Source organism: Aythya marila (genome assembly GCF_965140915.1).
Source record: "Aythya marila genome assembly, chromosome: 17".
Classification (NCBI taxonomy): domain Eukaryota; kingdom Metazoa; phylum Chordata; class Aves; order Anseriformes; family Anatidae; genus Aythya; species Aythya marila.
Window position 1 is genome coordinate 10,406,188 of NC_139058.1, and position 12,524 is coordinate 10,418,711.

At 47.3% G+C, this 12,524-nt stretch overlaps 3 protein-coding genes across 4 annotated transcripts in view; 1 reads left to right on the forward strand and 2 right to left on the reverse strand.

Moving 5' to 3' along the window:
• Positions 1-7,920, reverse strand: part of HIRA (histone cell cycle regulator) — a 34,356-nt gene extending 26,436 nt beyond the window's left edge. Inside the window, exon 1 of one of the 2 annotated variants that reach the window (XM_082774212.1) lies at positions 7,509-7,920. In XM_082774212.1, the coding sequence (XP_082630338.1) occupies positions 7,509-7,545 (37 nt within the window). In that variant the 5' untranslated portion in view covers positions 7,546-7,920. The remainder of the gene's footprint in view (positions 1-7,508) is intronic. The other variant, XM_082774211.1, reaches the window with a different exon arrangement.
• A 152-nt stretch (positions 7,921-8,072) lies between these two features.
• On the forward strand, positions 8,073-11,016 carry MRPL40 (mitochondrial ribosomal protein L40). The gene is made up of 4 exons (XM_082774436.1): positions 8,073-8,273; positions 8,741-8,824; positions 9,999-10,154; positions 10,512-11,016. Exons 1-4 carry the CDS (start codon positions 8,212-8,214, stop codon positions 10,819-10,821), a joined length of 612 nt encoding a protein of 203 aa, XP_082630562.1. The 5' UTR covers positions 8,073-8,211; the 3' UTR covers positions 10,822-11,016.
• Positions 10,725-12,503, reverse strand: LOC309884948 (synaptic plasticity regulator PANTS). The gene is made up of 4 exons (XM_082774437.1): positions 12,465-12,503; positions 12,216-12,383; positions 11,971-12,113; positions 10,725-10,863 (listed from the first exon to the last, which is right to left on the reverse strand). The coding sequence occupies exons 1-3, from the start codon at positions 12,486-12,488 to the stop codon at positions 11,988-11,990; spliced, it is 318 nt and encodes a 105-aa protein (XP_082630563.1). The 5' UTR covers positions 12,489-12,503; the 3' UTR covers positions 10,725-10,863; positions 11,971-11,987.
• Between the last annotated feature and the right edge of the window lie 21 nt (positions 12,504-12,524).

Here is a 12,524-nt window from a genome sequence, read left to right on the forward strand (position 1 = left end):
TTGAGAACAAGAAGGAACATACTGAATTGTTTTACAGCCAAAAGAATGTAGTAATGCCAACAGAACCACAAGTCTTCTGCTTAGTGAATAACCTTCTTCTTCCAAAAGCTATAGTCGTAAGAAATACAGCTGATTAAGAGTTGAAAGCAACCTGAAGACAAGAGCGACAGCCTATTAAAAGTGTATATGGAAGTTACCAAGCCCTAACAAACCAGCGATAACCAAGTAGACTTAATCCAGAATGATATGTCAAATGCCTCAAAGCAAAATAATACCACAATACATGCGCCAACAAAGTTAAATTGTATTCGAGTAAGGATATTCTTCCAGGTTTCTACAGTTCATTATCTGACAACCTGAAGAAAGTTTTGTTTTGGTTTCTGTTTTTTTTTTTCCCCCAAATCCTCTCCAATCACAGACCACATGTGTTTGTCACATAATTATCCATCTCAAATTAAAATTCTGTTGTTACGAAACATGTCTATGCAAAGCCTAACTTTTAACTTTATAGTTTCCATATAGAAAAAGGAAGACTAACTCCAATATTACTCTTCAAACCTCCAGTTCTCTAGATGTGACTTCTTTCAGAAGAAAACCAATAGTTCTATAAAAACTTAAGCCCTAAGAAATAGCCAACAGAGCTGGGGAACAGCTTTGGAAACCAGACAACCCTTGCTCTCAGCTTATTCTGCTCTGACCACCGGATCCTATACCCTCTCCTGCGTGCTCACTGTTCTTTCAACATTTGCAGAAAGAAAAGGGAGAAGGCAGAAGTAAACTTACTGTCTTTCAATGATATCAAAAAAGCTAATACCAAGGATTACTTGAGGGAACACATGATTTCCACATTCAAATAACTTCTGGCACCAGTCTGACCATTTACAAACCAGAATGCTTCTGTAAGCAAGACCACACACACGTCAGTATAAGAGAAGATAATTTGTCCTAAAAGCAAAAAGAACAAGCACCCACACACCAACACTACTTTGGTGTAATTTTCCCATGGATGTAAATTCTTGGATTGTATCTTCATATGTTTGGACATAAATGATAACACTGTAGAATTTATCCAGATCACCCAACCAGTGGTTTGATGCTGCGACTGTATCATTTGTATTCCTTGACATTAATCTGCTAACAAAACCCTTGTCCCAATACCCAGTATTTCTTACTTCTTTCAAGAGATACGTATTCTGCTTCGTGTATTTTCTCTATGTTGACTTGTTTTAAGATTTATTTAATTTGGACTTGTATTGCAACACTGACATGTGATTCCCCTTAAAATTTTTACAGGCAGCCAAGCAAAGACCTTAACTAGAGTAAGATGGCACTCAACTTGCATTCCTTCCAAGTCCTTTAAACCACATAAAACACAAACTGAGATTTAGCTGTGTTTTTTCTTCAGACTGTTGAGTTTGAATCTATCTTTTATTCTGCTGACTTGAATGTAACATACATGGCTAAGCTGGACACTTTGAGAAGCACAGGCAGGAAGCAAATGTTTTGCCCTACCCAAGATGTAGAAGGTCACTTAAATTAAACTAGTGCATCATTTAAACTAGTTTAACACACTGACATGGAAACGGGTCATTCTGTAGACCTTACAGGTGGAAGAGGTTAGCTTTTTAATCTGTCAACAATCTTAAGCAAGAAGTTACTCCACTCTCAGGTCTACCATCAGACATAAGAGTACAGCGCTCCCTCCAGCGAGCCCTTTATCAAAAGCAGGTAAGGTCTTTAGCCAGGTACTGACCTGACTCATTTTGCCTACGGATCATTCACAGAAACAGGAAACCGTTCCCCAGCAGGTCAGTGTGAACAACCACCTCCAGTACAGGGACATTGATAAGCAGAACTATGACTTCCAGAGGCAACACAGCAGCTATGAACGAGGCTTCAGAGTTTAGGCAGTTCGTAGTTAAACAATAGTGCATTTAAAATTGGTTTAACAGATGCAGCTGTCTCATACACGAAGACTTGTTCTAGTAAATATAATTATATATTGACAGATATAACATCTTGCTTGCCTCTCTACCCTTTCTTCCCTGATCTGCTCTGATTCTACCACTCTCCCCTTCCCAAAAGCCTGCATTAAACAGCAGCAGTGACCAAAGCATGCACTGTTACATGTCTGACAGACACATCAGCTTCTCATTAATCATGCAAAACAGATATGCTACACATTCTAAATAACTGAAATAAGTCATTGCACCTGTTGCTTCGCAGAAATTACTGACATAACGTAGCTTTATTTTGCCTTTACTGGGTCTTAAACCTAGCATGTATCTCTGATTTCTGCCTTATCTCAGGAGCACAAGCCTTGAGAAGCAGTAACGTCAGCCGTCCTCTTTGTTCTAGGGAAAGCTTCTGCACAGATCCACAAATGGGGCTGACGATATTTAGCAAATTGCTTTACTTACAGAGTCAGAGGTAACTTGGATACAGATTCACCATAAAAGCCTAAAATTAGCCACATCAGGGAAAATGTCCTTCTGGACCAGCACTCTATGTTCAGAAACCAGCACTAGATACTCCCCAGGGATCTGTACAACTGCAAGAACACGGTGCTTCTTCCCCAGGGGAATCTTCAAGCTCCAGAAATTTGCAACTTTCACTTCTTGAACCAGAGGCAGGATGTCTGCATTCAGTGCCTTTTGTTCTATAAATTCACCAGGCCATTTCTCAGGTCCATAATTACCATCATCAACAGCCCCCGACACAGAGACCCACAGCTCAACCACAGGCTCTGAAGAACCACCTGCCTCACAAATCCTGTACCTACGCCCGTTAGTTCAACACCCCTTAATTCTTGTACAGGAAAAAAGTAAGCCAAAAATCACTTGCCATTCACCCCGCTTCTGCCACTCACAACTACACACACATTCACTGTATCTCCAGCTCAGTCCTCCTGCTCCTGGCCTGAAGAGCCCAGGCCTACCCGGCCATTCCCTGCACAAAAGCTGTTTCACATTGCTGGTCGTTCTGGTCAACCTCTACAAGACTCCTTCAGTTCTCCTACATAATTTTTCTCACTAGAGACATTAGCTTACTAACTGCAGTTCCAGGTTTCTCAAGAGTTCCTACAAATAAGATGCTTTCATTCTCCATATACAGGAAATCTGTCCAACTACACACAGCCTTGGCCTGTCACGCCCTCTCCTTAACAGACATTTTGCATTAGTCAAAATACAAACACCAACTGCAAAAGACCATGTCACATACTGGCACAGCAGAATAACTACATTGTCTGGATATGGACAAAATATTATATAGAGCCCAATCTGGATTTTATTTCATACTGCCTTGGATTCAAGATGAGGGGTAACGTAATTAAACAAGCACTGCTCAACTGTTTGGAGCCCGCAGCTTTTGGCCCACACCACTTTCATGTGTGCTCATCCAGTTCAGCTGTTACTTTTAAAAAGTGGATGAAGGCATAAGCTTAAGCTGTGACAAGCAATCTGGAGAGGAAAGCAACCACTGGTGAACCAGCTCAGGCCCATGGGGCACCAGGACTTCACTCCCAGCTCTGCTGGGTGAGCACGAGCAGCCACCTCTGGATGTCCGCAGGGAACAGAAGCTCCTGGATGCAGAAGCCTGAGCTTCTACCACCTGCGTGAGAAGGATCATTCTCATCCATTTGTCAGGCAGCAGCACCACGTGTTTCAGCACCAGAAAGTGAGGAGACTCACAGTACTATAAGCCAAGCTGGACAGCACCTAACTTGGACCCCGTGGCTAACCCCAAGGCAGAAGCTGTAGCTTTACTACAGAAAGCAGCACATCGCTGCCACAAACAAATCCGTTTCCTATTTAGCTCAAAGACCACATGAATTTTCACATCACTTTTGGTACGGACATACTCACGAGTTCAGAACTAGGTAAACACACGTGGAGTTCTCAGTGGCAATTCAAAGTTTCCATGTTACTGGCAAGGGGCACTGAGCTGAAACGCACTGGCCTGGGAAGGAAAATCCTCCAGCAACCTGTCCCAGAGCTGCGTGTGCTCACAGCTTCTTGGCTGTCAAGAAGTATGGGGCTTGTCTTGATTAAATTAGATTATGTGGTCTTGAAAAAGAGAATTGCTAGTAAGGCTACACTTACGAATTTATATCAATTCTTTTAATATCTAAAAGGAATTCTGTAATGTTTTTAAATCAATGTTTGTTCAATACCTTAATGCCTTTCTATATCCCTTAAATACAGATGTTAAGTTCAACAACAATTAGGCTGTCAGCACAAGTAAGCCAAGGCTTTTGTTTTCAGTTTTATCAATCAAGAGATTTAAAATGATTTTAAGAAGAAAGAGGAAAGATTACTTGATTACAAGACAGAAATTCAACAAGATGCAGTCGTTATCTGGGAGCCTTTTCCTCCCTTTCACAGCTATCAAGGCAATGCCATTTACAGTGGTGGATAATGGTCACAAGTTAAAGCTATAAGACTTGTTCCATGCTACTTGTGGTTTATAAATTGATCACAGATACGGAGTTTTTCCTTATTTCCTTCATTTTCTCAGAGTAACGAAGAAGGAGCCATTATTTAATAGCAACCGCTTCCTTTCCCGGGTCCATGTCCTTATCTGATTACGCTGTTAGATCCTGCTGAAATGAACCACAAGGCACCAGGTCCCTCTTCAAAACTGACTGAATGCTGTCCCATGCTTGTAATAGAAGTTTTGAATTTCACACCAGTAATTAAGCATCAAAACAAAATATAAGTGATGGTTAAATAGTAACATTAAGTTTTAAGTGTATTTTAAGATGTTTTTCCCCCCCTTCTTGTCATAGTTTCTAAAACATTTAGTTGATGTTATTGAAGTTCCCAACATCACATTGCATGAGGAAGCAAACCAGGTCCATTAAAACCAGAACACCTTCTGACAGCCCAGATGTCCTGTTGGATTCTTTGCTTTAAGAACCCAAACACATATGATATACTTGTTTGGTTTTTAACTCCAGGCTGTGATCAATAAAATAAAATGACTACTTCATATGAATTTTTACCACGACATGAATGAGCTTCTATTTATTTTGCTTCCAGCCCGTCTCAGATACAACATCCACCATGACTCACATATCAATTTAAATATTTACATTCCACCATTACAGCTTGAAGAGATAATAAACTCTATGCCTGTATTTAAACAAAAGCAGGCTCCAATTTCTGCAAGTTGTTATACACCAACAACACCTTAGGGTTTGCGAGAGTTTCCTGGAACTGCATGGGACTTCCTTTCCAGTAGGGCTAAGCATTTGCCATCATCAAAGACCAGGGCCCTCAAAAACCTGTGTGCCAAATCTGTACATCCAACTGTTGGATGTGTGATGCATCTTGATAGAGGTACTGAATGGAAGGAGAACCATTCCCCCCCCCCCCCCCCATTAGACTGCACTTATCAATATTCTTTCCTGCTCCAAGTCAAAGAAACACTGAGGAGATGAACACAACAATTAGAATTTCATGCAATAAGCTCACATTAATAGTGTGAAAAGCTTACAGAAAATCCATTTGAAGAAGAATTATTTCCAATAAGTACTCACACAAAGCAACATTAAGAACTCCAAGACAAAAGCCAGTAGAGCTGAAATGTGCTAAAGTGCTTTTCTAGTAAATGCAGTGTCTCAGCTGAGAAGCATGAGAATCCCAGGTGCATTGAACTTACTTGCTACAACACCGACTTCTGTTGTCGACTATCTCACAGAGACTGTATGCCTGTGAGCATCATCAAACTGGTTCTTGCCAGTTCAGTAACATACAAATGCCAAAACTGAGTCAGGGGAAGAAGAGGTAGGAATGGCAGCAATGAACCCACGCACGGAGAAGCCACTCGTGATCTGGACGCTTGCTCCTGTACCAACACCAGTGAAGCAACCTCTTCTGACAGCAGGGAAAACAAAAAGAGTAAGGGCTACCAACAAGGAGTCTGCAGCATAAGTATGGACCCTGTCTCTAGGGAAGTATCAGAGCAAATATGTAGGCCCATGAAAAGCGATGGGTACAGCTTCCGTGCAGCCAGCCCTGCAGGATCTGGAACCCGGGTATGTTAAAATCGGCTGATTAAGCTCACCCTTTTTATTCTGCACTCCTTGCCCCACATGTAAGAAGGCATGGATATTATGTAGTCCTGTGTTAGCAGACCTTAAAGCATTTTAGAAATGAAGCCACTGATGAATGTCTGTCATAGTTTCATCACCTACAAAACAAAGCAACTTGCCCAAACTCATCCCAGCAGGACAGTGGCAGAAACACAAGATCTGGGACTACCACAGCCCTGTCTACAGCATTATCCATTAAAAGAAAGTATCATGAGCCTTTATAAATGGAACTTAACTGCAAGTTGCTTGGCAGAAGATGCTTTTCTACAATTCACAAGCTGATGAACAGAATACTGAAAACTGTTATACGCCTTAGATACATACCTACTAAAAGGTACACACATTAAAGAAGTAAGGAGAGAAGTTATAGGTCTACTAAGCTGTGATCTGCAAAGACTTAGGCCAAAGGTTTTATCCAGATGCTCATAACCAGGCTACAGAGAGACAGAGGACAGCCTGCAGACAAGCAGCCAAAGATCAAGATGCAAGTGTTGCATTCACTTAGATTAACCAAGTAAAAACGTAAGGAACACTTCAGAGAAAGCACTTCCACTTTTTTCTAGTCCACCACTGCTTTCCATTAAAAGGCTAGGTTCGTTATGGCCCATGGAGAGTAGTTCAAGTAAAGATGCATGGAAATTTCAACTTTAGGCTGAAGTTCTTAAACCTGCAGCACGATCACGAAGACAATACAGCATACAGGGCCAGCTGTAAAGTTGCATCTATGGTTTTTAACTCAAAGCACATTTCTGCAGCTTGAATAAGCTGGCCTCCTGCTCAGCCTTATGCTAGATATGAATCGGCCGCCTGAGCCGTGCCACTGACATTTGCCGTGATATAAAAACAGGCAGCCGAGCTGGAGCTGTGCGCGTGAACCCGAGGATAAAACTTGCATGAAGAGAAGCGAGCCTCTCACACGGGATTTCTTCTCCCTGCTAACCCAGGACCTCCTCGGGAATCCCTCCGCAAGCAGTGCGAGCCGTAACGCCGCCTGCCTCGCACCGGGCACCCCACGGAGGGGGACACAGCCCTGCCAGCACCAGCACCTCGCCCCCAGCCTCCCGCCTCACCGAGCCCCGGGACTCCCCGAGGGCTGCAGCCGGGCCCCCCCCGCGCCCCGGAGGCTCTCAGGGACCGCAGCTCAGCCCCCTGGGGGGGGCCCCGTCCCGCACGGCGGCGGCAGGAGCCCTTCGGCCATCTTCGAGGCTTTCGCTTTTGGCTGCCCGGCTCCTCGGCACCACGGGGCGGCCCCGTCCCGCCGCAGCAGCCGCTCGCTGCCCCCCCAGGCCCCACACACCCCCCAAATCCCCCCCAAATCCCCCCCCCACCGCCCTGCAGCGGCCTCCCGGGGCTCCCCCCAACCCCCCCCCCCAGCACCTGCCCCTCGCCACCTGCCCCCGCCGCCCCTCACCATTGTGGTTGACCCAGGTCGGCTTCAGGAGCTTCATTGTCTCCCTCCCGGGGCCCCCCGCCGGCCTCCGCCCCCGGGACCCCAGGGCGGCTCCTCCCGGGCTGCCTCGGCCGAACGAGCGGCGGAGCGGCGCGGTGCGGAGCTCCCAGCGGCCGGCCGCTCACCGCCGCGGCCCCGCGCCGCTCTGCCCGCTCTGCCCGGCCCCGCCGCCGCCGCCGGCCGGCGCCGCCTCAGCGCCGCTCCATGCCCCGGCGCCGCCCGTGCCGCAGCCGCCGCCGCCCGGCCGCATCCCCCGCTCGGCTCCCGGCGGCTCCCGGCAACGCCGGAACTCGGCGCCTTGGCAACCGCCTAAGCGGCCCGGCGGGAAACAGCGGCCCCCGAGCCGAGCCGCGCCGTTCCTCACGCGCGCCCGGCGCCGCTCGCCGCCGGGGGAGGCGCCGCCGCCGCCGCTCCGCCCTCAGGGAGGGACGGGGAGGGACCGGGCGGGGCGCGGAGGGCGCCCCCTGCCGGGCACGGGGCTGCGGGACGAGCGCGGGGAGGCGGCTCCACGGAGGGGCCGGGGGGAAGGCGGCGAGCCCCGGAGGAGCGGCCGCGGCGGGGGGCGGAACGCGTGTGGGGCGGAACGGTTGTGGGGCGGAACGTGGAGCCGCGGGAGCGCACGGGCGGAGCGGAACCGGGAGCGGGACCGGGGCGCGACGGAGCCATGCAGGCGGCGGCCCGGGGGCTCCGCAGGGCCTGGGCAGCGCCCGGCAGCGCCGCGCTCAGGTAGGGCCCGGCCGCATCCCCACGGCCTCGGGGACGGAGCCGCTGCGCCGCGAGCCCCGGGGCTGCTCCCGGGCCGGGCCTGGCTCCCCCGGGGCTCCCTCGGTGTCCCGGGGCTGCGCCGCCCCCCCCGCGGCCGGGCTTCTGGGGTTGGGCTGGGCTGGGGCCGTTGCCCGAGCTCGAGATTAATTAAAGCCGTTCGTAGGCATAAAATGAATTTTTGTTTCACCTCCCGGTGCCCTGCACGGTCTCAGCACTAAAAAGCGCAAATTTGGGGTTTAGTTACCTCACTGAAGAGTTGAAGAGTGTCATTTCTACGCCGATGCTGTGTATTGTAGTGAAATAAATAGTAGGAGACTAGAAATTCATTATTTAAGCCTACAACTAACAAGCATTTCTTATGGTTTCAATTAACGTGACTGAATTCAGCTTCTCCTCCTGCTTTCTTTACGTTTCTTTTTCTTCTCTAGTTGCTGGCTGCCCCAGGCGGTGCAGCTTCGAGGAAGTCACTGGGAGACCTCCCTGCTGGCGTTCAGGGCATCCCTCCCCGTGAGGTGAGTGCAGTTGTCGCTGAGTTGCATAGAATTGCTTGCATCCTTAGGATGGAATGTGATTCCCCTTAGGGAATGTAATTTTTTCCAATTCCAAATTAATTTTTAAATATAGATGTTTGCACTGAAGATATTATATGTAGTAGTTAGAGCTGGTGGCCTCTTGAGAGTGGATTAATGGTAGCCTACGTAATAGTTATTGCTTTATGCTTGTGGGAAGCTGTATTTGCTTCTTCAATGACAGAACACAAGTGGAAATGTTCCCATTCAAGCTGTGCTCCAAAACTCCCTTTTGAGCAGCATTGGAAAAAAAAAAAGCCCAGCTGAACTGAAAATACTTGATTATAAGGTGCTGTGCTAGACAGCCTACATCAATGTACATTACATTTTGGTATCGGTGTTTTGTTCTGATGCAATTAGGTTTAAAAGCCTTGTAGCGAGCCACTACCCTCAGAGAGACCATTTCACACCCCAAAGGTTATTCGTGCATCTGCAGGTTTGCAGTGTTGTGGAGGTAACATGGCCTGTGCTAGACAGCTGAACTGGGAACTGGGCATTTCTGCATTCCAGAGCTGGTTTGTGCAGTGGCACAGAATAAATTACTGGCCACCCTGTAAATGTAGTACCTCAGAGTTCCGATCTGCAAAGCAGGAACAATAACCCACATGTCTGTGTTGGTGGAGCGTGGCATGTGTTATCTTGCACATAGTGGGTTTGTGTGTTACATACAGCAGTAGAGAAATACCTGTGTCCTGAGTTTGGTTCCAAAGGTGGAAGTTTTAAAAGGATGTCTACAACCACACTCTCAGAGCCTTCTTTAACGTGAGATAACAGGAATATTTGTAAACATGTTGTGTGCCCTGCTGCACTGTGAGCTAGTTGGAACCAATTCCAGTTCTACTTTTCTGGAACTTCCTAAAGCATTCTGACTTCTAGAACAGCCCTTTAGGTTGCTCTTCTCAGGCTGGTACAGCTCTGTTTGCAGAATGTCTCACAGGACATATGACTGTCTCATAGAAACTCTATTACTTGAATAAAGCTAAAATTTCTATTAGGGACCAAGTAAAGCTCTGGGAAGGGACAGTTCTTCAGACGGTGAAGTGGATATGAAAGTTCCTTGTGTTGAATGCAGTGACAGAGCATCTTCTTCTGCTCATGTAATTATTTATCTCGCCAGAGCACAGCCAAAGAAAAAAAAGAAGGTGGATATAAAGAGAGAGCAAGCACAGAAGGATCGTATGAAAAAGAAGATCAAAAAGTTGGAAAAAGCTGCCCCAGAGTTAATTCCAATTGAGGATTTTGAAACACCACTTAAGTTCTCAGATAACAGCAGGTAACTAACGCTGTCAGCATGAGCTTGCATTTGTGGTGCAAACACACTTCTAATATCTTTCTTGCAAATCTGCAGTATAGTGCCAGCCTTTATATAAAATGTTACTGACTTCTGCTAAGACAAAAATGTGGAAAGCAATTTGTATTTGCTCCTGCTAAAAGTACTGAAAAAAATAGTCACGTGAATGTCTTGTTTTGAAAGGCCTTGGAAAACTTCCAAGACAGACATTGCAGGAAAGAAATGTATTATGTTTTTAAAACATATTATTTTGTTTGTGTGCTGGTTTTGGTGATTTGCTTTTCAGGGTGCAGTTGCAGGCCATTTCTCTATTACAATACTATGTTTACTCTTCAACAGGGTGCGAAGTCTTCCCCCTCTGTCATTTGAGGAGACAGAAAGAAGAGTTTTACTTATGAAAAAGTGGTCTGCGTATAAGCAGAGTCAAGACAGGGCAGAAAAGCAAGCAATTCGGAGCCTTGTAGAAGCCCAACAAGAGGCACTAAAGGAACTGCGCCTTGAATCTGAAGAGCTCTATCAGGCAGCGATCAGACGAGACGAGGGGCTTTTCCCCTTTGAGAGAGATGGACCTAATTATACCCCACCACTTCCTGGGTACGATCCTCCCGAAGGAAAATGCATCGATATCACCAAAGTGTACACACAGTGACAGAAGAGTTTATTGTTCATCCAGCATGAGCTGCTTGGCCAACTGAAAAAGGAAAGAACAGAATGAGAATTAATTCTTTCTGCATGTTAAAACACTGTAGGTATGCGATGGTGAAAAAACATGGAACAGAATATCCATGAAGTGTCTGCTGGTGTTGTTTTTAAACTGGCAACATATGGAATAAAACATTCAACAGAGCTAATCTACTTTAAATTTATGCCATATTAGACCAAGGTAAACAAGTATTTCACTGTTTTCTCTTTCTGGCCTTGTATCTCATCTTTCCTTGTGCTCCTGAGCAGCACCATTTTTGTTCTACACAAACCATAACTACAAAGACTAGTACGATGAAAGAATGTCATCACAACAGAGGCTATTAGCTTAGCAGGGAGGCAGTAGCTGACTGTTTACAGCCTTTCTCTGCTTCAAATTTCAGTGGTTTTGCATATAATAGAGGAAAAACTGATGGAAAATGTACCTTGCCAAAGCAAAAATTAGCTTCTTTTTTATTATTATTATGTCCTTGTAAAGAGTGCATTAAGTCTCTAATAGCATTTTCCCTAAAAACAGATCTCACTTCAGTCATTTGAACCTTTATTTCCTGTAGTAATTTGAATACTGCCATAGACATATTAAAAAAGAACACAGGCTTTATTGTTCGAGAGCAGTTCCCCAACAACAGGCATGTTTCAGGGACTGCAACATTGTCCCACTGCGTCTGAAACTCTTAAGAACCACACTACTGAATCTGGGTAGTGTGTTTTAAATGCCAGTGGCTGTGTCCTGAACTGGCAGGGAGGGGTCCCAGCTTGTTTTTATTTTCCCATCTGGCAGGCCCAGATGTTCCAACAGTGTGCAACACCAGGTGTGCTGGGGAAGAGGAGCTGCTAACCTAAGAGTTTCCTGCTGTGTTGCTGAGATGAGATCCTAAAGCATGACAGTAGTAAAAGACTAAAATAAAACACCTCACTTGTAAAAAAAAAAAAAAAAAAGTGGGTGGTTTTTTAATTTTGAGTATTTTTGAATGAGTGCTAAAGTACTGGTGGACAGCTATACAGGGCAGAGCTACAACTGTGTAATTTTGATGAAATGCAGGTTAAAATTAAAAAGCAGGACAGATGAGCACTGTATGTCACGTAAGGCCCAAACCTGGCGAAGCTGCCGCATCACTTGGGGCTGTCCTGGTCGAGCGGCAGGTACCAGTCTGGCGGCGGGCTCTTCCTGAAGGTCCACACCGGGGCATATTTCTGCTTCTCCTCCACCCGGGCTCTTTCGCTCTTGCACAGCGCTTCCTGCAAGAGAGGCACAAACAGCACGGGCACCGCGCTGGGCCCTCTGCTCTCACGCCGAGGACACCGGGCAGTGCAGCGCGGGGGCCCGGTGCCGGGCGGTACCTGCGCGGCGGCGGCGCGGGCGCTCTCCCAGGCGCGGCAGGCGGTGTAATCGTCCCGCCAGCGGGCGCAGGCCGGCAGCTGCCCGTGCGCGTAGTAGTGGTGGAAGGCGTGGCGCAGCCCGCGGCAGTGCCGCCACTCCCACCAGTAATCCTCGCACGACCGCGGAGGCTGCGGGGGGACCGGGGGGAGTCAGCCGGGACCGGCACAGCTCCCCCCGAGCCCCCCCCGGTTCCCCCCGGCCCCTCTCACCCTCCAGCTGCCGCTGCCGGCCATGCTGCCACCCCCCCCTCGTCTCCGCCCCGCCCGCGC

Excerpts from the sequence above, each read along its gene's own strand:
- LOC309884948 (XM_082774437.1), bottom strand. The coding sequence starts at position 12,488 with ATGGCCGGCAGCGGCAGCTGGAGG. Across the intron at positions 12,384-12,464 it reads CCGGCAGCGGCAGCTGGAGG|CCTCCGCGGTCGTGCGAGGA; the intron begins GTGAGAGGGGCC and ends GTCCCCCCGCAG. Across the intron at positions 12,114-12,215 it reads CCCGCGCCGCCGCCGCGCAG|GAAGCGCTGTGCAAGAGCGA; the intron begins GTACCGCCCGGC and ends CCTCTCTTGCAG.
- MRPL40 (XM_082774436.1), top strand. The coding sequence starts at position 8,212 with ATGCAGGCGGCGGCCCGGGGGCTCCGCAGGGCCTGGGCAGCGCCCGGC. Across the intron at positions 8,274-8,740 it reads CCCGGCAGCGCCGCGCTCAG|TTGCTGGCTGCCCCAGGCGG; the intron begins GTAGGGCCCGGC and ends TTTCTTCTCTAG. Across the intron at positions 10,155-10,511 it reads AAGTTCTCAGATAACAGCAG|GGTGCGAAGTCTTCCCCCTC; the intron begins GTAACTAACGCT and ends ACTCTTCAACAG.